The following is a 26,411-nucleotide window of genomic DNA, read 5'->3' on the forward strand; positions in this document are numbered from 1 at the left end:
TCCCCAGCTACACCCCTGCACTCCTCTCCAGGAATTCTTTCTCCTCTACCCAACCAGACCCTGTTCCATCCTCTGTTTCTTCCTTGCTACCAATTCAGGCCCACGCCTCATGCACATTCTCTGAGAATTATGTACATAAATACCTGCTGACTCTCCTGGACGTAAGCTGGGTAGGCTTAGCAGGCAAAGGCCGTGTCTTTCTTTATCTCTGCATCACTGATGTCTGGCACATCAAGGACTGCTGAGAGAAAGAATCGCCTGTTACACATGGAAATGTAAGCTCCAAACTGCCTCAGAGCATATGCTGGTGGGTGACAATCTGAGGTGGTCATGAATATAGGAGAATATTGAAGAGGTCACACAGGGGCAACAACTTTTCATTATGAAAAACTGGGAGACTTTGACACTTAAATGGTTTATTTGCATGATTAATAATCACATTTCCAACAGCGCATCAAGCATCTGAGAATAACATTATTTTGAGTAAAAACAGAAACTCTTTGGGAAAGACCCCCTCCCCACAGGTCAGCTGCTCAAATGTCCACCATATCTAGCAGCGCAGAGAGATGGAGCTCAGAGGCAACTTCCTCTTCCCTTGAACTCCGGATCAGCCTTTCCAGGTGCTTTAGCCGTTCGGTTAGACACGTTCCTGTTGCCTCTGACAGCTGTAGCTGCTCCCTCGTCATGTCACTCTATTTGAATAAAAAAGAAACTAAACAGTTTTGGAATGTCAATAAACCACGACCTATTCTCTGTGAAGGAACTAGCTCTGGATCATGTTAGAAACCTCATCTGAGTAGTCATTTATTTTTACAGAGGGGAAAAAAAATTATCCATTGTACATCCTTCCAGCCTCATTTAGCTCGTACATTCAGCTGGTATCTGCATACAGACTGTTTGCCTTTGTATTCTTTTTTTTTTTTGAGATGGAGTCTCACTCTGTCGCCCGGGCTGGAGTGTAGTGGCCGGATCTCAGCTCACTGCAAGCTCCGCCTCCCGGGTTCACGCCATTCTCCTGCCTCAGCCTCCCGAGTAGCTGGGGCTACCGGTGCCCGCCACCTCGCCCGGCTAGTTTTTTGTATTTTTTAGTAGAGACGGGGTTTCACAGTGTTAGCCAGGATGGTCTCGATCTCCTGACCTCGTGATCCGCCCGTCTCGGCCTCCCAAAGTGCTGGGATTACAGGCTTGAGCCACCGCGCCCGGCCTGCCTTGGTATTCTATCATGAACAATTTCCAGTGTCAGTCATTTTTCACCCAGGCTGGAACACGGTGGCATGATCATAGCTTACTGCAGCCTCAAACTCCTGGGCTCGAGTAATCCTCCCAGCTCAGCCTCCTGAGTAGCTGGGACAACAGGCATGTAGCACCATGCCTGGCTAATTATGTACTGTAGAGATGAGATCTCTTTATGTTGCCCAGGCTGGACTCAAACTCCTGGGCTTAAGCGATCCTCCCTCCTCAGCCTTCCAAAGTGCTGTGATTACAGGCATGAGCCACCGTGCCCAGCCAGTCATTTTTAGAAAATATCATCATCAAGGGCTGTGAACTATTCTATCGTGAATGTATTATAATTGTTTAATCAGACTCCCATCTTCAAACATTTATTGCTTCTACTTTTATACAATATAACTAATGCTACAGTAAACATTTTTATACATTAATTTTTAGGGAATATCTGGTAGGTCAGAATTCTTTAGGTCAGAATTGATAATTCAAAGGGCATGAACATTTTTAAAGTATTTGCCCAACTGATGAATGGAAACAGTAAGTTATTTTAATTTGCTTTTCTCCCCTATTGAAGGGCTTCCTAAAGCCAGTCCAGGAGCCCAGTTTTTACCTGTTCAGTGGCACATATTTGTGATTGAAACTCTGTTTTTGCATCTTTAACCACTAAAGGAAGAATGGTAAGGTAAAAAGACATTAGGTTTTGGAGCCAGTTGGATCTGGCTTTGAAAGGCAACCCTGACCACTCACCACTTGAACACTCTTGGGTGAGGCTCTTGACTTGGGAGCTTACCTTCCGCATTCATTAGTTTTCCTCAGGAAAAATTAATCCCAGAAGGGAGGTCTGGGTAATGCCGAAGCTCAGACAATATGTGCTCCAAGAGAAGCTGCTGTCATCACCTTAATGCCCTTAACTACACATCAGCACACAGGTACAGGTCTTACTCAGTTCTTAAGAATATTTCGGCCGGGCGCGGTGGCTCAAGCCTGTAATCCCAGCACTTTGGGAGGCCGAGACGGGCGGATCACGAGGTCAGGAGATCGAGACCATCCTGGCTAACATGGTGAAACCCCGTCTCTACTAAAAATACAAAAAAAAAAAACTAGCCGGGCGAGGTGGCGGGCGCCTGTAGTCCCAGCTACTCGGGAGGCTGAGGCAGGAGAATGGCGTGAACCCGGGAGGCAGAGCTTGCAGTGAGCCGAGATTGCGCCACTGCACTCCAGTCTGGGCGACAGAGCGAGACTCTGCCTCAAAAAAAAAAAAAAAAAGAATATTTCGGCCGGGCGCGGTGGCTCAAGCCTGTAATCCCAGCACTTTGGGAGGCCGAGATGGGCGGATCACGAGGTCAGGAGATCGAGACCATCCTGGCTAACACCGTGAAACCCCGTCTCTACTAAAAATACAAAAAAAAAACTAGCCGGGCGAGGTGGCGGGCACCTGTAGTCCTAGCTACTCGGGAGGCTGAGGCAGGAGAGTGGCGTAAACCTGGGAGGCGGAGCTTGCAGTGAGCTGAGATCTGGCCACTGCACTCCAGTCCGGGCGACAGAGCGAGACTCCGCCTCAAAAAAAAAAAAAAAAAAAGAATATTTCATTTCTATTCTTCATTTATTCCATAGGCAGAAACTCAAAATCAGTTGGGTCTCTGTAACAATGATATGGATAAAGTTTAAAAAAAGGTCTAATTTGAGCTAATAATTTATTGGTCATAATATCACAGGATAAATCATGATACTACTTTTTTTTCCCAGTCATTCTCTCAATCTTTAATTATTATGTAAAATGCCAAATGTATACTTCTCACCTGTGGGCTAGTAGTTACAGATGTTTTCATCACAGGTTCAATAGCATGAGAAAGAGACACTAGAGTCTGAGGAAGATAGAGGGGAAGGGAAGTTAAATCTGTAAATGCTCCTGAGTCTTCAGACAACCATTGCTGAAGCTGATCTTCAAACCTGAAACAATATATAATAAATTCAAAAATATTTGAGCATTAGGAAGTTAACTATTGTTCATTAATCTTCTATATGTATTTAAAAACTTTTTAAGCCTTTGCTTTTTTAAAATTTAATTTAATTTTTTTTTTTGAGATAGAGTCTCACTCTGTTGCCCAGGCTGGAGTGCAGTGACGTGATCTCAGGTCAGCATAAACTCTGCGTCCCAGGTTCAAGTGATTCTCCCGCCTCAGCCTCCTGAGTAGCTGGGATTACAGGCACGTGCCACCATGCCCAGCTAATTTTTTGTACTTTTAGTAAAGATGGGGTTTCACCATATTGCCCAAGCTGGTCTTGAATTCCTGACCTCAGGGGATCCACCTGCCTCAGCCTCCCAAAGTGCTGGGATTACAGGAGTGAGCCACTGTGCCTGGCCAATTTTTTAATTGTTATTTTTGACAAAGTCTTGTTCTGTTGGCCAGGCTGGAGTGCAGTGTTACAATCTTGGCTCACTGCAACCTTGACTTCCCAAGCTCAAATGATCCTCTCACCTCAGCCTCCCAAGTAGCTGGGACTACAGGCACATGCCACCCAGCTAATTTTTGTATTTTTTTGTAGAAACGGGGTTTTGCTGTATTGTCAGGCTAGTCTACAACTCCTGAACTCAAGTGATCTGCCCATCTCAGCCTCCCAAAGTGCTGGGATTATAGGCAGGAATCACCACACCCAGCCTTAAGCCTTTGCTTTTTACTAAGAATATAACTAAATTACTACATCAACTAAGCAGCAGAAATGTACTTATTAAAAATTTATTAACTTCCTATATAATAAAGCTTAATTAAAAAAAAAACTAGGCTGGGCTCAGTAGCTCATGCCTGTAATCCCAGCACTTCGGGAGGCCGAGGCGGGCAGATCACCTGAGGTCAGGAGTTCAAGACCAGCCTAACCAACATGGTGAAACCCCATCTCTACTAAAAATAAAAAAATTAGCCAGGCATGGTGACACATGCCTGTAATCCCAGCTACTTGAGAGGCTGCGGCAGGAGAACTGCTTGAACCCGGGAGGCGGAGATTGCAGTAAGCCAAGATCACACCCTCACACTCCAGCCAGGGCAACGAGAGCAAAACTCCATCTCAGAAAACAACAACAACAACAAAAACCACTTCCCTTTAATTTATAAATCCAATTCCAATGTATATTTAATGAAAAAGGTGGCATTAATCCAAAAACAACTGCTTCTATGTGTTACTTAACATTACTTGTAATTGTCTTATTTGGCTTATCTTATTTAATTTACCTTGGTTTTATGCATCTATAATTAATTCTTCTGACGTTTTCCAAATGTGTGGATTGCTGCTTATAGCTTAAAATTAACTCAAAATAATATGCCACTGCCACCTAACGTACTCCAGAGCTGTCTACTTCCATATACCAGTCTTTTCAAGAAAAACAATCTTGGCCAGGTGCAGTGGCTCATGCCTGTCATCCCAGCACTTTGGGACGCCAAGGCGGGTGGATCACCTGAGGTCAGGAGTTCAAGACCAGCCTGGCCAACATGGTGAAACCACGTCTCCACTAAAAATACAAAAATTAGCCAGGCGCGGTGGCGGGCGCCTGTAGTCCCAGCTACTTGGGAGGCTGAGGCAGGAGAATTGTGTGAACTGGGAGGTGGAGGTTGCAGTGAGCCGAGATCATGCCACTGCACTCCAGCCTGGGCAACAGAGTGAGACTCTATCTAATAAAAAGGAAAAAAAAAAAAAAATCTTATCCCAAACCACTTAAATGATAGAGACTGATTTGAGAAATCAGACACCTTCATTCACCCTTCCAACACATACCCATCGAGCCTCCTCCAGATGCTAGGCATCATTCTGGGTACAAGGACTATTGCACTGAAACAAAACAGAGGCCCTGCCCTAAGCAATGTAGACGTTAGTGAGGAGAGACACACAAGGAACCCATAACAAGAGAAACATGGTTTGAAGATGAGAAAGACAAAGCAGAGCCATGGAAACAAGAAGGTCGGGGATGGGCAAGGAGGGCCTAACAGAAGCAGACCTTTGAGCAGAGATCTGAAGTGAGTACGAGATCAGCCGTGGGGATGCTGGGGAGAATGGAGGGGGCTGGACAGTCCCAGGCAAAAGGAACAGCAAACTCAGAGGCCCAACTGTGAGCCGCCTACCATGTTCAAGGAAGGAGCAGAGGTCAGAGGAAATGGGGGCAAATCACTGAGGGCCCTGGCCACCCCTGTGAAGTTTGCCTTTGAATGAAGGTGAAAGAGGGAAACCACTGAGAGGCTGTGAGCAAGCAAGTGACATGACCTCCATCTTAACTCACTTGAAAGGCACCCACCAGGTCTACCAAGACTAAACTACAGCCTACTGTAATAATCCAGAAGGAAGATGATAGTGGCTTGAGCCAGGTGGTGGCCATGGAAGTCATAACAAATGGTCCAATTCTGAATGTATTTTCAATAAAGCCAATAGGATATGTGAATGGGCTGATGTGAGGGGATGATTCCAACACACTTGATCTAGGCAGCTGGAAGGATGGAGCCGCCATCAACAGAGGACCACCAAAGGAAGGGGTTGGTTGGAAGAAAGCTGGGAACTGGATTTGGGATATGTTAACTTTGCAGTGGCTACTAGACATCCAATAGATGTCTAATGAAGATATCAAGGAAGCAGTAGGATGTTCAAGTGTGGAGTTCAGAGGTCTGTCAGATTTGGAGCTGTCAGAATAGTGATGTTATTTAAAAATCCATGGAACTGGATGAAATCTCTGAGGAGGAGGTACAGATGATGCAGAGGAGAGGTTGAGAGAATGAATCCGGGGGGCAGCTGGGGGATGAGGAGGATCCAGCAGGGCAGGAGGGGGACCACAGACATCCTAGGAGCAAGGAGGGGAGGATCAAGTATTGGATGCTATCAGGGACTGGGGTTCATGGTCATGTTCAGCCCTGAGCCAACTGTAGGAGACCGGGAAAGGCTGGAGAAGTGAGTATCACAAGCGTTTTTGAGGAGTTTTACTATTAAGAGGGCAGAAACATGAAGTGGTGGCTAAAGAGGGAAATGGGGCCAAGACAGGGAAGCATGTTTCACGTCTGTGTGCTGCTGATGGGCACCATCTAGTATGGGGAGGGGTGGTAACACGAGGGATACTCTTTGAATGAATTTCCTTGGGTAGGTGGGAGATGAGATCCCAGCCCAGGGAAGGGCTGACTTTGACTACAAGCTGCATGGCTCCTTTCCAGCAACAAGAGGGTCAGGATGGGGATAGAGGGAGGATGCTGGATGTGGCTGGGACGGCAGGGAAGGCAGAGGACAACCTGTGGAAGGTCCCTTACTCCTGATTCTACTTCTCAGTAAAATGGTAAACATGGCCATCAAATGAAAGCAAAGGAAAGGTATGCATGGGAAGGAGAAAAGTGGGCAATGCAGAGGAGGGGCAGCCCCAGCTCCTGCCCATTCACAGCATGGGATCATCCACCGATGCCTCAGGCTCCCAAGGGCAGGGTGCTTCTGGCCAGCCATACTGTTCAGCACTCACCATCTTTTGAGACTTAACCACATGAATTTCCCACAAAACCCTAACACTGACTTTCAATAATAAGTAATAAATGAAATTCACTTAAAAACATACTATCTAGGGCACTGCTTCTGTCTTCAAAGAGCTTTTAAATAGTTACAGCACTAAAACTGTTGCTAATACTCTACCTTCCCTTCTCCATCCTGGCTGTCTTACATCAATCAAGCAATAACCAGTCTCCCCTCACAGCATAAAGCAGACTAAACCACACACATGGATTAGAAGGAAGTGGGCTTCACCTCTTGTTCTCCTCTTTCTCCAGCAGCAGACTGCTCGACAAGCACTGCGCCAAGAGCTCCTCAGCAGAAGCTCCTCGCATCAGGTCCTCTGTGCGGGGGATCCTCCCCTCTCGGCCACCCTCTGTGCTCCTCCTCCAGTTACGGTGCATGTGAAGCAATGGTATGGGAAAATTGTTTGCAGAAGGATGAAAAGGCTTTATTCCCAAACTGTAAGTACATGATTTGAAATGCTTATGGTCAAGAAAATACTTCTGCGGCATCATGTAAAGCATGTAGATACGTTTGTACATGTGCATTAACATGTAAGAACATGTGCCTCAGACTCATGTGCTCTCCTGGGACAGCTCATGCCGGCCCCATGCCTACTTCCAAGCTTCCATCAAGTCAGGGAGTGGGGCAAAGAGGGAAGGCAGCCCCTGCACTGTAGTGACCCTTATGCACAGAGGCATTGAGACTGCCTGTTCCTCTTGGAAGCTTCTCTCACGAGGCAGCTGGGGTTTGGAGCTTCTCTGCTTCATGTCTTGCCTCCCACCCTAGGGTTCCAGATTCTGTTTTTCCCTAGTATTGGCAAGGTCCTTATTTTTTATAGATAGCTCTTGGATACATTTGGAAGTAATGTTTACAAACAGTGAGAGAGAGGGCATCTGACATTTTTTTCTAAACACATGCCAATGTTTGTCCTTTCCCCACTGATTTCAATAATTTGGCGTAACACTTTTGTCACGTATTCTGACTCTTTATTCTGATCCATTCATCTACTCTGGCATCCCCTCATGGTTTCAAGTACTGGACCTTTACTATATGTTTTGGTAACAGGCCAAGCAAACCTTGTTAGTCTTATTTTTTTTTGAGACGGAGTCTCGCTCTGTGGCCCAGGCTGGAGTGCAGTGGTCGGATCTCAGCTCACTGCAAGCTCCGCCTCCCGGGTTCCCGCCACTCTCCTGCCTCAGCCTCCCAAGTAGCTGGGACTACAGGCGCCGCCACCTCGCCCGGCTAGTTTTTTGTATTTTTTTTTAGTAGAGACGGGGTTTCACCGTGTTAGCCAGGATGGTCTCGATCTCCTGACCTCATGATCCGCCCGTCTCGGCCTCCCAAAGTGCTGGGATTACAGGCTTGAGCCACCGCGCCCGGCCGTCTTATTTATAACTTTCTCAGCAATTGCTGCATATGTTTTTATCCTGATGAATTTGAGAACTTATCAGTACCAGAACTGACATCTTCACAGCATTGTATCCTGTCAACAACCTAGTCTGAACCTCAATGGTTCAGGTTTCCTTTGTACATATAGGCCCTGAGAACTCATATGTTAAGGGTTTATTGTTGCGAATGAGAATTTTTTTTTTTTTTTTTTTTACATGTTGTGGATCTATCTATCTGATCACCTTACTGAACTCAGAATGGTTCTATGGACTTGACTGTTGATTATCTTGGACTGACAACTGTACTGTCTGGAAATGACAGTTTCCCCTTCCTTTCAGTATTTGTGCCTGTCTATCCCACATCCCTTTGCTGGTCAGGATTTCCAGGACAATAGTGAATAGTAGCCGGGACAACAGGCTGGTTCTGATTCCACTGTTCCTAACATTCTACCAAGAAGCATGAATTTTTTCTATTTTGGTAGTTTTATGTTAGGTAGCCTTATCAAGTTAGGACTTTTTTTTTTTACCCAAGCTAAAGAAATTACCCAAAACAAAGAAATGTTATCACGAATGGGTATTAATTTTAAGAAATGTATTTCAACACCTGCTAAAATTACCACTTATTTTTCTATTATGGGAACAAATTACATTAATAGATTTTCACTGTTATTGTTTATCCTGGGAGAAAGCATACTTGTGACTTTTTTAGGTACTGTGCTTTGGAACCAGATTTGGAAGTGAGATGAAATGTCAGCTGTACTCTCCTGGTTAGGTATGGTTTCAGGGTCAGGTTCGCCTGATAAATGACGTGAGATGCTTGTAACTTTGCTCTAGAACAGTTTCTACTGCAGGGAATGATCTGTTCCTTGAGGCTTTGTCACAGTCTGTCCACAATGGACTGGATTTGGCATGTAAGTTGTTAATTTCTATGTACTTTGGAAGAAAAATACAGTTTAGCAAGAAACAGAAACATACTGAACATGAACCTCACCGTCCCTCTCTCAGCTGTAGCTCCTTCTGCGTCTGCAATCTGGCTTGTTCCCACGACAAAGGAACATCATATTTTTTCAAATCGTTTTTAAAAAAATACACACATATCTGACCATCTTCACTCACTGCCTCTGAGAAAACAATACAAAAACAGATAAAAGAGGCCAGCCTGGCCAACATAGCAAGCTCCTGTCTCAAAAAAACAAAAACAAAAACAGGTACAAATATTTAAAGAGCGACAGGTGGCATGTGCTTAAATTCACTGATTTAAGTGCAAGCCCTTTGATTAAAGTCACACAATTATGTGACTTCCACACTTGGGTTAAATAGGCTCCCAGTGTCCATGCATCACTCAAAGTCCAGACTGGCAGGGCCAGTAATGACTACTCAAAAGCCACAAAATCCTCTCTAAGAGCCACCCTAGGGGGCCTGTTTCAGGGAGGTGAGTTCAGGCTCTACCAGAACCTTCCTAGCTTGTCTCAATGTTTTTAGGTCACTCACTTGAAGAGGGAAGTCCTAAGGAAAGGAAGGATAGGGACCCAAAAGAAAAGCAGCAACATCAAGTAAACATCTTCCTTTGCAGAAACTAGACCAGGAAAGTCTTGTGAGGAGCTGATCCCATCGCACCAAGCTCTAACTACCTGACGTAACAGGAAGCCGGGGGGGCGTCCAGTCTCTCAGCTTGTGGTTGATACACAAGGCGATGAGGTCATCCCATGGGATCTCCATGACTGAGGGGCCTGCCCCATGGACTGGGGAGGGGCTCTTGCTCTTCCACCTACAGTAGGTTCTGCGGAGCAGGTTCTCCACCTGGGACTGGAGGACAGGCTGTGTCTGGCGTGAGCTGGGGATCTGGGAGGTGTACTGGACAACCATGGAGCACATGGGGAGCCAGGGGGCTAGGGAGAAAGTGCCTCATTAGTTACAGGTTTGGCCAAAGTACAGGTGAAAATGTACATGAAAACATTTTTAACTCTGTATTTTCTTAGGAGAAGGCAACTAACTGTGAAGTTGAGAAGTCTGCTTTCTAACCACAGCGGAACCACAGTTGTTGAGGGAAGAGCAGCTTATTCCCAGGGTCTAGGTGAGGGACGCAGACAGTCCCCCTTAACAGTGTTGCTAGTAAAGGTCCACCCAGAAGCTCTGACTCTACAGGCCTGTGGTTGTGCCTAGGAAATCTGCATTTTAACAAGCACCCAGATGAGTCTGGTATAAGTGGTTTTAGCTTATTTTGGGGAACCCCAACCTAGCCACAGCACGGAGGGCTTGTGCTGAGTGGTTTGCTTCCCTTTGGGTTCTTTCAATAATGAGCATGAGTTAGACCTACTACAGACCACACCCCACAATTCAGAAGGGTGCCTGAGGCCCAAAGGGGAGTGTCTATGCTAATGCCACAACTTCTGCCAGATAAGCAGCTCATTCCCTTCTGACTGCATGGGAAGGAGCAGCCCCATATGCCATACTGGGCTTGAGCCAGCCAGATGGCCTGTAGGATCTGTGTCAAAACAGCCCAAAGACAGCCAGGAACGGGGCATAGCCAGAGCCACAGAACAAGGCTTCTTTGACAAAAAAGAAACATTAAATCAGCACCGAGTGCCATGGCCATGGCTTGGGGACAGGGCTACATGGTCCCCATGCTCTTTGCCCCTGGCTTGTCTGTTTGAAAACAGGGACTCTGCGGGGCAGGCAGGACAGGATCAGGGTTGGTGTTCCTCCCAGTACCACTTGTCACTTTCCTCCTGGGCTGAGTGAAATCCCATGGACTGCTCTGCTGGTCAGGAAAGGCTAACAGCCCCCACTCCACAAAACCCAGCTTGTTCTGGCCCATGAACCCAAAGGAAGGTGCAGGCGAGCACAGCATGGAGACACGCATGTGCCCAGTGGAGGTGGATGTGCAGCCCTCACACTGGTGCCCAACACCTGTCAGACAGTTACTACAGTGAGAAGGAAGCCTGAGGTTTGACTGCAGCCACCCACCAGACCTCCCCAGCACAAGCACGTACCCCCCAGGGGAGGAAGGTCCATCTGCGGAAGCTGGAACCCAAGCACAGCCTGCCTCAGCCACGCCAGGTGCTCTGGGGCATTCCAGTGCAGGTGAGGAAGCAGCCGGCTGCCCCCTGCCTCAGCAAACTCAGTGACAGGCCAGGACAGATCACATAGCTGTTCAGAGGACACCACGGAAGCCAGGAACTGCAGCACACTGTTAAACAGCTCAATGATGGCGCCAGGCTCCTGCGAAGTGAGACCGCCCAGACGCCTCTCCCTTCTGTCATGGAAAAAGCGGCCACTAAACTCATGGCCAATCCCGTCTTCGACGTACTGAATGAGAGTCTGGCAGCAAAGGTCAAGGGAATGGGGGCAGTGGGAAACCAGCCACTGCACCGCTTGCAAAACCTGAGAACAAAGACCGTCAGAACAGACCTGGTTGAAGAGTTCACACTGTTTTTCAAAAACAGCCTTCTGAAAGGGCTGGATCCCCCAAGGTTGCCCACAGCAGGTAACACCAGAGTACTGGGCTCTCAATTGTAGTAGGAAGGGGAACAGAAGTGTCCTGTGCAGTTGAGTTAAGCCTTCTAGGGCTCAGGAGACATGTCCAGGAGGGGCACTAAAGAGAGCCCCCAGATCCCATCTGGCCTGAGGAGGAGTGTGACCTGCATGGCTGCCCCGTGGAAGCGCCCACACCCTCAGGAAACCAGCCCTGAACATCCCCTTCACCATGCACAGAAATGGAGTCTTCTCCTTTTTCAAAGGGACTAACAGCTTCACTATGTGCCAAGATACCTTCACACCCTACAGTTATCTCACTTCCTATAGTTACTTTAATTCCTGCCACCTCTTTCTCTAAATTGTTAGCAAAGACTCCCCCTGCCCACCCCCCCTTTTTTTTTTTTTTTGAGAAGGGGGTCTTGCTATGTTGCTCAGGCTGGTCTCAAACTCCAGGGCTCAAGCAGTCCTCCTGCTTCAGCCTCCCGAGTAGCTGAGATTACAGGTGTAGGAGCCACCATGCCCAGCTTCAGAATTCCTTTTTAAAGGAAACATCAAATAACATTATTTCTTCACGTATTCAGAGGACAATTACCCTAGAAAAACAATTTCTGTATCTGACCTTCAGATATATGTTCATATGTTAAATTCATAGAAACAAAAACACTAAAAAATTTTACATCAACAATTTAATTTGTAGATACCAGGACTGTGGACAAATTTTATCTTTTTTATTTTGATTTCTGCTTATGTTTTTAGAAAGTTATCTGTATAAAACATACAACTGCTGCCAGGCGCAGTGGCACACCACAGTAGTCCCATATACTTGGGAGGCTGAAGTGGGAAGATTGTGTGAGCCCAGTAGTTTGAGGTTGCAGAGAGCTGTCATCTTGCCACTAAACTGGGTGACAGAATAAAACTCTGTTTCTTAAGAAAAAAAAAAATGCTAAGGCTAATATACTCTCAATTCAAGATACAGCAAAAGGGGAAAAAAAATATCTTGACAGACCGTTAAAAATGATAAAACCTTACCTTAGTTGAACCTTGTAGATCATTAATGGAATCAGGGATCTCGGTAACAGTGTAATCTGAAATCAGCTTAGCTGAAACCAAGTCCTGTAGCATCAGACCTTTAAGAGAGACACAGATGAAGCTCACTCGCATTCTGCTCTCAGCACACCTGCTAATACATCTCACTGTGCTGACCGCACGCAGTCCTGCAGTGGACAGTAACCATAGGGGTTGCTGTCTCAGTGATTCCTGACCCCAAAACTACTGGACCATCCTCAGACCCAGGGCCTCCACCCATTTTTAAACCATGCTGCTTCATAAACGAGACTTCCTTCACAAACCATCTTCCACTTCCTTCTCAATGGCGTCCCCTCCAGGGCTAGGCACAAGAACCACCAGAGGAAGTGCAGGCTGGAAGGGCTTGGCCTGCAGGAGCTGCTTGAGCTGCAGCAAGGCCGACAGCCAGTACACGTCCTCCTCTGCCACGTCCTCACTCTTCATTTTGGGGGGAAGCAGCAGCATGAGCCCACTGGCTCCCAGAAGGTCCTTCTGTGTCTCCACAGCATCGATGGCACCATCACTGAGGGCGCCATGGGCCACCTGCAACAGCATCAAGATCATCAGGAGAGACGCACCATGGGACGCATCAGCAGTGATTGATCTGCCCCAGAGCAAGTGCAGCCGAAGCTCTCCATGCACTAAATATTGACTGTACTCCAGACAGGCCTCCAAGGGCACGGCTGGGCATACCCTGTAGTTATCTAACTTCCTGTAGTTATTTTAATTCCTGACCCCTGTTTCCCTAAATCCAACTGTTAGCAAAGACTCCCCCTAATCTTTTTTTTTTTTTTTTTTTTTTGAGAAGGGGGGTCTTGTTATGTTGCCCAGGCTGGTCTTGAACTCTTGGGCTCAAGCAGTCCTCCTGGTTCAGCCTCCTGAGTAGCTGAGATTACAGGTGTATGGAGCCACCATGCCCAGCTTCAGAATTCCTTTTTAAAGGAAACGTCAAATAACATTGTTTCTTCATATATTCAGAGGACAGTCACACTAGAAAAATAATTTCTATATCTGCCCTTCAGATATAAGACATGTTTATATTTTATTTATTTTATTTTACTTTTTATTTTTTGAGATGGAGTCTCGCTCTGTAACCCAGGCTGGTTTGCAGTGGCATGATCTCAGCTCCCTGCAACCTCCACCTCCTGGGTTCAAGCAATTCTGCCTCACCCTCCCTAGTAGCTGAGATTATAGGGGCCCACTACCACGCCCAGCTAATTTTTGTATTTTTAATGGAGACGGGGTTTCACCATGTTGGCCTGGCTGGTCTCGAACTCCTGACCTCAAGTGATCAGCCTGCCTCAGCCTCCCCAAGTGCTGGGATTACAGGCGTGAGCCACTGCACCCACCCCATGTTCGTATTTTAAATTCACAGCAACAAAAATGAGAGTTAATGCAACAGAATTAGTGCAAGAAACAGCCAGGTCAACAGGTAATTTAGCACCCAGCTACAATTGTGTTTGCCCATATTACTATAATTTTAATTAACCTTAAACAGGTATAAAAACAGTTAAAGCTAGGCACAGTGGCTCATGACTATAATCCCAGCATCTGGGGAGGCCAAGGTGGGAGAACTGTTTAAGGCCAAGAGTCAAGAATTCAAGACCAGCCTAGGCAACATAGCAAGATCCCATTTCTACAAAAACAAACAAAAATATAAGCCCATAATAATAGAAAGAGGGAAGCCACGCCAGCAGCAGATGAGGGATTCTGATATATTTCTAGAAAGCAGCAAATAGATGTGACTAATCCCTGTGTTAGGGAAGCAGAGGATGCCATACCTAAAGGCTGCAGGTGTCAGTGTGTAAGGAGTCAGGTTGACTAAGCCTGCAAAAGTCCTGTATACCCAGGCCCTGAAGACACCAGGAGCCAAAGGTGATGTTCAGAGCCTGGCCCTATCGGCACCCACCACTGCAGGCAACCTCTATGCACAACCAGTCCCTCTGGGCCCCTGAACAGGAGTCCTGAGAGGACCCAGATGTAGGGCCATGGTCAGACACAGTGGAAGGGACTCAGCGCCATGCCACTCCTGACCCTACCCTGAGAATACCAGCAGCTCCCCAGAAAGCAGATGGCACAAGTCCTTTCCAGAAAAACTGAACAGTCTAGGGAACAGACATCCAGATCCAGACATTTGGGAGTCCCTCCAAAAAGGCTGGCTTGCCATTTAGCTACCTTCCACCCTGCCCCAAACACAGAACTTCTTGGCTAGCCTTTTGGGGCCTCACTCAGATATAGACAGACAGCCTTGGTAAGGCCTCCGAGGAGGGCCTCCAACAGAAAAGAGAGAAACTGGAATAACAAAGAGGAAAAAAAAAGAGGAACCAGGTAATACATGAACCAAAGAAAACTTAGACCCCAAAAACCCTAATTTCCTCAGGAAGATAAGATGATGCATCCATAAAATAAGATGCTATGAAAAAGTCATGATAAGAATAAAGAGGAAATAAGTAATATATATGGAATAAAAAATTCAGTAGGACAATTGGAAAATAAAGTCAAGGAAATCTTTTAGATCACAGTAGGAAGAGACGAGATTGAAAATAGGATAGAAAGGGTAAGAAACTCAGAGCATCAATTGAGGAGGTCTAACATCTGTCTAATAGAAGCTCAAGAGAGAACAGAAAAAAGAGAGAGTGTCATAAAGACATGAAAATGTCCCAGAAGTGAAATAGGAGTCTCTAGCCTGAAAGAACCTGCTAAGCCCTGCACAGTGAGTTAAGGTAGTCCAGTGCCAGGCATAACAGTGAATCTTCAGGACGCCATGAACAGACAGAAAAGCCTTCCATAGAGCAACAAAACCAGGCTACACAGAAAGGAACAGGAATAGTACAGCAACAGTGGATGCTAGGTGACAGTGGAACAAAACTGGAAGGAAAATAATTTTCTTTATTTTTTTATTGAGACGGGGTCTCCCTCTGTCATCAACGCTGGAGTGCAATAGCGCGATCATGGCTCACTGCAGCCTCGAACTCCCAGGTTCAAGCAATCTTCCCACCTCAGCTTCCCAAGCTACTAGAACTACAGGCACACACCAGCATGCCCAGCTAATTTTTGTATTTTTTATAGGCAGGTTTCACCGTGTTGCCCAGGCTGGTCTTGAACTTCTGCTCTCACAACAATCTGCTCACCTTGGCCTCCCAAAGTGCTGGGATTACAGGCATAAGCCACTATGCGTGGCCACGAAAATAATTTTCTACCTATAATTTTACAAATGTAGCTAAACTATGAAGCAAATGTCAAAATAAATGCATTTTCTTTTTATTTCCCCCAGCCTAAGGTATTTTGTGAATAAAATCATTTTCATAATGGAAAGTACTCAGAAAATTCCCCTCCCATGACATATGCCATCCAACAAGGGGCTGAACCAAGAAAAAATACTGCAGCAGCTGCTGCTAATGGCAACACTGAGCAAGCACCTGGCCTGTGCCAGACACTGTCCTACGCAGTCTGCGTGTGCACTGACTTTATTCACAAGAGCCAGATGAGCATCTCCACCAGACAGCACCTGCACAGGCTTGGGCAGTTTATTCTACCGTCTCTGAGTAAAATAGGAAGAAGAAGTAATAGTACCCACACACAGGTGGCAGAGACACTGGGGAACTTGCCCAAGGTCACAGAGCTTCCAGGTGGAGGAGCAGGGACATGTGCTCATAATGATGGCACTAACGCACATGCTGCCTGGAGACCAGCCCACAGATGAGGGTTCCCGGACAGAGGGAATATGGATCAGGTGAAGTGATAGAACATTTGGAAAACTCTACTGAGATATATACAGCCCCCCAGTAAAAATGAAAGAGATGAAGAGAACTATGTTAAGTGAGACAATAAGGCAACTCTGTTTCTTGCAAGAAGAAAATAATTGTGGTTATAGAACACTACTGGTTCTGAGGTAAATAGCAGTCACAGAGCCATCAAAATATGACCCCACTCACTGGAGTAATATAAAGTGATAGTGTAGCTATCCCAGGAAGACGTGGAAGGTTGAGCAGGACCATGGCACAAGAGGCCACGCTGTACCTAGGGTGGTATGCTGCCGCCAAGAGGGTCCCCCTGATTCCACCTAGTGTTCATGGCCACGTGTGATCTCCTGCCCCATGAGCTGGGCCCAGCCACTCACTTCTGACAGGCAGAAGCCAACAAGCAACAGGATGTCACTTCCAAGTTTAGGTTATAAACACACTCAGACTTCCATCTGGGCTCACCTCTTGCTCACTCTGATGAAAGCCAGCTGGCATGCTGTCATCTGGGGAGAGGCCCATGTGGCAGGAACTGAGGAAGTCTTTGGCCACAGCCTGCAAGGAAGTGAATCCTGACACAAGCTCACTAGAGTGAGCTGGGAAGTAGATACCCTTCAGTCAAGCTTTCAGATGAGACTACAATCCTAGCCAACATTTTGATTTCCACCTGTGAGAAACCTTCAGCCAGAGGACCCAAGCTAAGCCACACCTGGATTTCTGACCCACAGAAACCATGATAACAGACTTATTTTAAGCTGCTATGTTAGGGGTAATTTGTTACTTAGGAATAAGGTAACGAATACATTTACATTAATGGGAAGTCAGCAGAGAACATTTAAATGGATAAACTTAGAAACGGCTGGGTAAGTGCGTAATCTGGAAACACGAGAAAAATGAGGCCCTGAAGAAAGGAGTTAAGAGAGGAAGGAGGAGCTATGTCTCATTTTAAATCATGTGGCATTATTTGACTTCTTTTTAAGTACATGGAAGTGCTACTTTCATTAAAAATGAAAATGAAGGTAACAGGAACAGTAAACTAATTTCCAGTAAATGAAATGTGACTTTGTAATCCCAGGAAAAGGGAAGAATTTTGCACCAAGAAGTTACTGTTACCTCAGAATGGCAAGAGCATAGATGGTTCTTATCATCATCTTCATACTTCTTTTACATTTCCTCATTTTTAAAAAGTTTTGTGTACGTATTACATTTAGGAAATCCAATATATAGTATTAAAATAGAAAAAGTAAAGAAGCAGGCTGGGCGTGGTGCCCCCTGCTAAATCTGACTGGCTTAAAAAAATAATTTTTTAGGCCGGGCGCGGTGGCTCAAGCCTGTAATCCCAGCACTTTGGGAGGCCGAGACGGGTGGATCACGAGGTCAGGAGATCGAGACCATCCTGGTCTACACGGTGAAACCCCATCTCTACTAAAAAATACAAAAAACTAGCCGGGCGAGATGACGGGCATCTGTAGTCCCAGCTACTCGGGAGGCTGAGGCAGGAGAATGGCGTAAACCCGGGAGGCGGAGCTTGCAGTGAGCCGAGATCGCGCCACTGCACTCCAGCCTGGGCGACAGAGAGAGACTCCGTCTCAAAAAAACAAAAATAATAATAATAATTTTTTAAAAGACATATATGGAGACATATAATACTTGCTTCTGAGCCTCCCGCAGTCTTTCAAAACCACATTAGGGAATAAGCAGTATTTGCATGGTTCCAGTGATATATGGGAGTAAGTGAAAGTAATGAAAACACAGAAGTAAACACAAAGTAATTATAGTTCACCTTTATACACACGTTAACAGAAATCATCTGATCCCCTTTGCTGCTAAGCGAGTTGAAAAGCGAAAGTGTCTGAATCCCACCAGCATCGCTGGATGTGTCATCCATTGAGCCTTCATCTCCCATGAACTTGACTTTTAACCAATTTGCTAGAATTCTACAGATTTAAAAAAAATAATAACAATAAAACACTTGAAGAATCTAAATTTGAATCATAAAGACTTTCAGGAAAAGAAATGTAAGACCTACATCCATAGATACCAAATCTTCCTATGAAGCTGACTTGCACAAAACAGGCTGTCATTTTAAAATGGAGCAACGATCTTTTACTTTTTGTTTTTTTTTTTTTGAGACAAATTCTCGCTGTGTCGCCCAAGCTAGAGTACAGTGGCACAAACTTGGCTCACCGCAGCAAGCAAACCTCCTGCCTCAGCCTTCTCAGTAGCTGAGACTACAGGCATGGGCCACCACGCCCAGTTAATTTTTCCATTTTTTTATAGAGTCTCACTCAATCTCACTATGTTGCTCATGCTGGCTTCAAACTCCTGGGCTCAAGCAATCCTCCCTCCACAGCCTCCCTAGTTGCTGGGATTACAGGCATGAGCCACTGCGCCCGGCTTCTACTTGTTCTTAATTGGGCAGGAGGAGGGGGCACTCATGGAACTGGCTCATTCTAATGTGACTTAAGATTCTGAAGCATTAAGATTTTCAGCAATAGAAAACATCCCTAGAGTTTGAAATACATGTTTTTTACAGATCAAATTTCTCATACCTGAGACCTTAAGAATTCTTAAGTGACATGAACTTAGCAAATGAGAAGACAGCTATTTTGTTTGAAGAAATGAATCAACAGCTGGGCATAGTGGCTCACGCCTGTAATCCCAGCACTTTGGGAGGCCAAGGCAGGTGGATCACTTGAGCCCAGTTCAAGACCAGCCTGGGCAACATGGCAAAACCCTGTCTCTACAAAAAATACACAAAACTAAGCCAGGCGTGGTGGTGTGCGCCTGTAATCCCAGCTACTTGGGAAGCTGAGGCAGGAAAATTGCTTGAACCTGAGAGGCGAGGGTTGCAGTGAACCAAGATCGCGCCACCACACACCAGCCTAGGCGGCAGAGTGAGACTCCATCTCAAAAAAAAAAGGGTAATACAGGCTTTCTTTTTAAGTGAAAAGGTGTTCTGGAATTAGTAACAGTGATGGTTGCAAAACCCTGTGAATATATCTAAAAATCACTGAAATGTACACTTTAAATGGGTGAAGTTCATGGTATGTGAATAACATTTCAATAAAGCTATTTTAAAAATAAACTGTAAGCTGGGTGTGGTGGCTCACGCCTGTAATCCCAAAACCTTGGTAGACTGAAGCACGCAGACTGCTTGAGCCCGGGAGTTCAAGACCAGCCTGGGCAACATAGTGAAACTCCATCTTTCACACACACAAAAAAACATTAACCAGGAATGTAGTTCCCGCTACTCAGGAGGCTGAGGTGAGAAGATCAGTTGAGCCCAGGAGGTCGAGGCTGCAGCGAGCTGTTATCACACCGTGCCCTCTAGCCTGGTGACAACAAAGCAAGACCCTGTCTCAAAAAAACACAAAGAGACTGTAGTTCCTTTAAAAACACGACTTCTGGGCCGGGTGCGGTGGCTCAAGCCTGTAATCCCAGCACTTTGGGAGGCCGAGACGGGCGGATCACGAGGTCAGGAGTTTGAGACCATCCTGGCTAACACGGTGAAACCCCGTCTCTACTAAAAAATACAAAAAGCTAGCCGGGCGAGGTGGCGGGCGCCTGTAGTCCCAGCTACTCGGGAGGCTGAGGCAGGAGAATGGCGTAAACCCGGGAGGCGGAGCTTGCAGTGAGCTGAGATCCGGCCACTACACTCCAGCCCGGGTGACAGAGCAAGACTCCGTCTCAAAAAAAAAAAAAAACAAAACAAAAAAACACGACTTCTGTATGCTATTTGGTTCCAGGAAATAAGATTATGTCATTTTTTTTCTTTTTTTTAAAATGCCAAAAGTTTAAGGGAAAAAATTGGAACTATAGCAAACAGACTATAAACTATCTTACTGAAGAATCTAAAATGAAGCAGGTCTATCAATGTACCTTAACACAGATTGAAATAACAACTTTTGGCCGGGCGCGGTGGCTCAAGCCCGTAATCCCAGCACTTTGGGAGGCCGAGACGGGCGGATCACGAGGTCAGGAGATCGAGACCATCCTGGCTAACAGGGTGAAACCCCGTCTCTACTAAAAAAAAAAAAAACTAGCCGGGCGAGGTGGCGGGCGCCTGTAATCCCAGCTACTCGGGAGGCTGAGGCAGGAGAATGGCGTAAACCCGGGAGGCGGAGCTTGCAGTGAGCTGAGATCCAGCCACTGCACTCCAGCCTGGGCCACAGAGCGAGACTCCGTCTCAACAAAAAAAAAAAAAAAAAAAAAAAAAAAGAAATAACAACTTTTAAATGCTTTTGGACTAAGACTGTTGCCAAGTAATATGGTTTGGATTTGTATCCCCACCCAAAGGGATTTGTAACCCAACCCAAATCTCATGTTGAACTGTAATCCCCAGTGTTGGATGAGGGGCTTGGTGGGAGGTGATTATATCATGGCGGTGGAATCCCCCTTGCTGTTCTCATGATAGTGAGCGCTCAGGAGATCTGCTTAAGTGTGTGGCACCTCCCCCTCGCTGCTCTCATGATAGCTCTCACAAGATCTGGTTAAGTGTGCGGCAACTCCCCCTCGCTGTTCTCACGATGGTGAGTTCTCATGAGATCTGGTTAACTGTGTGGCACCTTCCCCTTGCTGTTATCGTGACAGTGAGTTCACGAGATCTGGTTAAGTCTGCGGCATCCGCCCTTGCTGTTCTCCTTATAGTGAGCTCTAAGGAGATCTGGTTGTTTAAAGTGTGTGGCACCTCCCACTTTGCTGTTCTCATGATAGTGAGTTCTCATGAGATCTGGTTAAGCGTGTGGCATCTCCCCCTTCACTTTCTCTTCCTCCTGCTCCAGCCATGTAAGACATGCCTCCCTCCCCTTAGCCTTCTACCATGATTGTGGGTTTCCTGAGGCCTCCACAGCCATGCTTCCTGTACAGCTGAGCCAATTAAACCTCTTTATAAACTACCCAGTCTCAGATATTTATTTAAAGCAGTGTGAGAACGGACTAATACACCAAGTTTATGGAATAAAAATTACAATAATCAAATCTAAAGTTTCAATTTAAAATCATGAGCAAAACAGACTGTAAATCCAAGCATTAAAACATAAACCTACACTTCCGAGTTCCCATCACACATGAGGAATACCCAGCCCTGGCCCACAACTCTGCCCTGCCCACTCCACCGCCTGGAAACCCCACAGTGGAAACCCCTCCTGACCTGCCACGACTCTCTGGCAACTGCTCCTCTCCATCTGGCAACACCAGCACCAGCTTCCAAAACACATGCTCCTGCCTCCCAGGGAGGTGCTCAGCCACAAGGGACGGCAGGTCCAGAGACGCCCACGCCACATCACTGGGAGGAACAGAACCCCGTGGATTAGCCAGTGTGTGAGGCCCTAGCAGGAGCAGCACACACATCCTATGTGCAGGAAGGGGCAGGTTGGAGGAAAATCAGGATCAGAGGTTGAACTGCAAACTAGAAACCAAGTCTGGAACTCATCGAAGAGACCTCAGTTGGAGATGCATGAGGTGGGCTGCCAGTTTGACAGATTGGGGAACTGGGGGATCACCATGGGATACGCAGAAGCATGTGGCATGACAGACCTCAGCAGCTGCTGGTAGACGTGCTGAACCTTCATCTGGTGAGCTGTCTTGTTTCTGAGCCGCCTCAACCTGCAAAGGAAAGCAGAATGACAGTGTTACCACAGGAGCTTAGTGAAAAGTTCTGGCTAGTGTCCCCTGGGGAATACTCAGGAGACTGAAAAACACATTTTCTGCCAAAGAAACGGGTTAGAGGATTCGTTCATTCCACAAATATCACATTAAGTATCTGCTGTGTGCTGGCTGCGGGAGATTCAACGATAAGACAAAATCCTGCCGTTCAAGAACATAGGCTCTCATGGGGAGAGAACAGCATCTCTAAGTGGTTAGCCTGGTATGTGTGAGGTGTTGGCACTGTGGGCAAAAGCTGCCAGGTGGGGCTGGAGCCGGGTGCTTACTGCAGTCTCACTCAGGGTGGTCAGGTGGTATGTGAGCAAAGACTTGAAGGAAACAGGGAGAGCCAGCGTGACAACTTCTGGAAACAGCAGAGGGCATGGCTGTGCCAGGCCATAGCTGGATTTGGCCTGTTTGGGGAGAGCGGTGAGGGCAGCGAGGGAGGGGTTGGTTCCACAGTACAGAGACTCAGGGAGCGCTAGGGACGCCGCCAAGAGGCAATGCCACCGAGAGGCAACGCCACCTGGCTGAGCTGTCGGAGGATCCCTCTGTTGTGGTGCTGAGGATGCGAGCGGGGCCCATGGTGGAAGTTAGCAGACAGACAGATGCTGCGTCAACATTCCAGCGAGGTGGAGAGAACTGCCATGCCCTCGGTGCGTTCTGAGGGCAGAGCTGAGGTTGCTGGGTCTGAGAGATGCAAGCCCAGGTTTGTGCTCTAAGCACAGGAGGACAGGATGGCATCCTAGGAGCAGGAAGGGGCAGGGTGGGGGAAAATCAGGTTCAGAGGTTGAACCGTGAACTGGAAACCAAGTCTGGAACTCAGGGAAGAGGCCTCAGTTGGAGATGCATAATGGGGGCTGCCAATAACAGACGGGGGTGACAGGGCTATCACCAGGGGGTATGCAGAAGGGAAGGGCAGAGGGCAGAGGTCTGGGCTGAGGGGGCAGAGTGGAGGGCTCAGAGAAGGAGACTGAGGCTGACAAGGGCAGCTACGGAGGGGGGACACAAGAAGCCATGACTCCAGGAGGAGGCCAGGCCACTATGTGAAGGCAGCCATGGGTGAGAAGCGGCAGCCCCAGCCCTGGCCTCGCAGCATGCCTGCAACAGGCTGAGACCGCCACCCACCCACCCACCCTGCCTGCGCGGAACCTGATGGGGCCCAATGAAACGCACAAGACAGTTTTCAGAGGGAACATCCCGTGATGACCAGCAGGCGACGAGACGTGACGTGAGGCCCCAGTGGTGTGCCTGCTAGGCTGTCCAGGCTGCCTCCCCAGTCCCCACCCACCACCCACTGGGAGGCCGGGGAGCCCTGAGGCCAGGCAAGAGGTGGCACCTACACGGGTTCTAAATAAAGGCCACGCTCAGCACAGCCAGGAATGCAGGCTGAGGGGGGTCCTGACACAGCCCTGAGGAGCCGGTTCTGCTCGGGATGACCAGGAGGAGTGGCAGGGAGGACCAGGGCCACACCAAGGGGCCTCGAGGGAAATACTGGAGGGTGGAGGTGGAGTCTGGAAGATGCTGCCACAAAAAGGGGGCAGCGTGTGAAAGAGACGGCAGGAGGAACAGAGGGATGGGGCGGGGATGGGATGGGGAAGACACAGGCCAGCGTGGACTTCGGGCTCCTCCAACAAGGATGGAAGTGGTAGGTACTTAAACTGGGACGAGCAGGAAAAGAACAGGTGATGCAGAGTCAGACTCAGGCACCAGGATGCTGAGTTGAGTCTTTCAAGCTGAACTCAGAGCTCTGCTTTCCAGTGGAACAAATCACACGTCCACAACTGTGGAGACGACCTTCAAAATGCAACCCTGTGCCTGTCCTTGCCTTCAGGCTTCACCTATCTTCACCCTCCAAACACACACATTAATTCAGCTCCTGGTAAAAGCAAGTGGGGGCAGGGGAGCCCTGATGAGGCAGGCGGCAGTTGATGCTGACCTGGTGCAGGAGATGCCCAATCTCCCTGCGTGGCCCAGGTCCAGGAGGCCCCTGGCCAGGTTCTCCTCAGCAATGGGGCACTCTGCACTGGGCGCCAGCGCCCTCAGCCGGTTGCTCACATCCATGCAGCAGGGCGCAGCAGGGAAAGCCCGCATCTGGCGCCTCAGTTTCTTACGGGCTGCAACAGCTTCCCTCCACCTGGGGACGTGAAAACGTATCATTACAGAGTGTTTTCAGGGTCTTCAAAGCCGAGAAACACACTGGAGTCAGAACTCAGGAATGGGAAAGGAAGGACATCAACTGCGTGTGGTGAGCAATGCGACTACTGAATGCTGACAGTCAATACTGAATGGGCTTTGGAGGCTGACTTGGCAATACAGATCCAGATCTAAGATACATATACCCAGTCGGTGCAGTGGCTCAGGCCCGTAATCCCAGCACTTTGGGAGGCCAAGGCAGGCGGACTGCCTGAGCTCAGGAGTTCACAACCAGCCTGCACAACACAGTGAAAGCCCATCTCTACTAAAATACAAAAAATTAGCCAGGCATGGTGGCGGGTGACTGTGGTCCCAGCTACTTGGGAGGCTGAGGGAGGAGAATCACTTGAACCCAGGAGGTGGAGGTTACAGTGAGCCGAGATCACGGCACTGCACTCCAGCCTGGGTGACACAGCAAGGCTCTGTCTCAAAAAAAAAAAAAAAAAAAAAGATACATGTACCCCTTGACCGACAGCCACCACTGATAGGAATTTATCTCCACACACACGTGCCTGTGTGCAAACGGGTGAACTGTCTGTCCGAACGATGACAGTCACCGTGACAGTCTTTACCAGAGCTAAAAAGAGAGCCACAGCCAGGCTTGATGGCTCACGCTTGTAAATCCCAGCACTTTGGGAGGCCGGGGCGGGCAGATCACAAGGTCAGGAGTTCGAGAGCAGCCTGGCCAATATGGTGAAACCCCATCTCTACTAAAAATACAAAAAAAAAACCAAAATTAGCCGAGCATGGTGGCGCATGCCTGTAGTCCCAGCTACTCAGGAGGCTGAGGCAGAAGAATCGCTTCAACCTGGGAGGTGGAGGTTGCAGTGAGCCATGATTACACCACTGCACTACAGCCTGGGTGACAGAGTGAGACTCTGTCTCAAAAAAAAAAAAAAGAAAAAAAGAAAGAGAGCCACATGAAAGTCCATCAACAAAAGACCAGGAAGGTCATTTATGGTACGTTCTCACACTGACCTCAAGACCACCGGCAATGGGGACAGCTCAGCATGCTGCTACAGCCAGGCCTCCACCTCATATCAGATGGAGCAAAGGAAGGCTCAGAGCAAAGCAGGGATCATAAGCCCATTTGTGCCAACAGCCATAAGAAAGGACAGAAAGTCTCTGGATGGTTTTGCAAGCAGCTGCTACTCGCACAATGGACAGGGGTCTGCTGTAGAAGGAAGACTCACTTCTCCCCATACTCCCTTTTATACTGTTCCAACTGCCAAGGACACTATTACTCATTTCAAATTTTATTATGAAATGAATCATACAACATACATAACACATATATGCCCGGTTATAAGATTACTAAATCATCGAGCACCTGTGCACTTACATCCAGTTGAGCAGTTGTGGCCATGAGAGGCACCCCCTCCCATTCCCAAAAGTAATCACCATGCTGAGATTATGATCATTATTTTCCTTCTTTTCTTCAGGGTTATACCACTATATATAAATCCAACACAACCTATTTAGTTTGAATATACACTATTTGTATATTTCCTATTAATTGCTTTTTCTCCACTACTTATATTTTGAGAATTCACCCTTATTGGTGCATGCAGCCATAATCTGGCTTGTTCACAGGTGTCTCCCAGCACCTAGTGCAGTGGGCAAATGGCAGGCACCCTATAAATATTAGTTGACATGCAGAGCAGCCACCACGCCCCAATCTAACTCCTGACTGTTCCCCTTAGTTTATGGGGGTGTGTGTGTGTGTGTGTGTAATCAAGTATTTTTGAAATGCAGTATAATCCAATGACAGTCTATTTTAGGTATTCATTGCTATAACATTTTCCCTGATCCTTTTACCACTGAATACAGAAACTGATGGCTCCTACATTTTGAATTTGGTAAAAGACTCTTCCCCGTGTGTGTGGATTTTGCCTGTAGGAACACAGGACTCACCGCTGTAGATACTTGCAGAAGCACTGAAGCTCCTGGAGGGTCTCCTTTGCAGCCTGGAAGATTTCCTCCACGAGAAACAAGTCGACTAGATGGGCACAGACATCCTCACAGCAACGGGCCACACGGACCCTCTGGTCTGTCTCTAATGCATTCCTAAGAAACAGGGTAATCAGCATGGAAGACACTGCACTCGGGGCTCACAGACACTGAGGGCTTGCTTTAAAAGCCCAAGAGTCAGCTGGGCACAGTG

General features: G+C 47.4%; 1 protein-coding gene across 7 annotated transcripts in view; it reads right to left on the minus strand.

The window, feature by feature from the left end:
* Window positions 1–396: 396 nt before the first annotated feature.
* Window positions 397–26,411, minus strand: part of MCM3AP (minichromosome maintenance complex component 3 associated protein) — a 53,445-nt gene continuing 27,430 nt past the window's right edge. For 3 of the 7 annotated variants that reach the window (XM_033232678.1, XM_033232680.1, XM_033232679.1), the window contains exons 17-30: window positions 26,162–26,314; window positions 23,991–24,188; window positions 21,944–22,012; window positions 21,558–21,692; window positions 18,189–18,342; window positions 16,871–16,960; window positions 12,950–13,208; window positions 12,630–12,727; window positions 11,117–11,507; window positions 9,755–10,012; window positions 9,115–9,244; window positions 6,985–7,191; window positions 3,027–3,177; window positions 397–692 (exon numbers count right to left, since the gene is read on the minus strand). In XM_033232678.1, coding sequence (XP_033088569.1) covers window positions 534–692; window positions 3,027–3,177; window positions 6,985–7,191; window positions 9,115–9,244; window positions 9,755–10,012; window positions 11,117–11,507; window positions 12,630–12,727; window positions 12,950–13,208; window positions 16,871–16,960; window positions 18,189–18,342; window positions 21,558–21,692; window positions 21,944–22,012; window positions 23,991–24,188; window positions 26,162–26,314 — 2,452 coding nt within the window. In that variant the 3' untranslated portion in view covers window positions 397–533. Of the gene's footprint in view, window positions 693–3,026; window positions 3,178–6,984; window positions 7,192–9,114; window positions 9,245–9,754; window positions 10,013–11,116; window positions 11,508–12,629; window positions 13,209–16,870; window positions 16,961–18,188; window positions 18,343–21,557; window positions 21,693–21,943; window positions 22,013–23,990; window positions 24,189–26,161; window positions 26,315–26,411 lie in introns of those variants that run through there. The other 4 variants (XM_033232681.1, XM_033232682.1, XM_033232683.1 and 1 more) reach the window with 4 other exon arrangements.

The sequence above is a fragment of the Trachypithecus francoisi genome, unplaced genomic scaffold (genome assembly GCF_009764315.1).
Source record: "Trachypithecus francoisi isolate TF-2019V2 unplaced genomic scaffold, Tfra_2.0 Lachesis_group14, whole genome shotgun sequence".
In the NCBI taxonomy this organism is placed as follows: Eukaryota; Metazoa; Chordata; class Mammalia; order Primates; family Cercopithecidae; genus Trachypithecus; species Trachypithecus francoisi.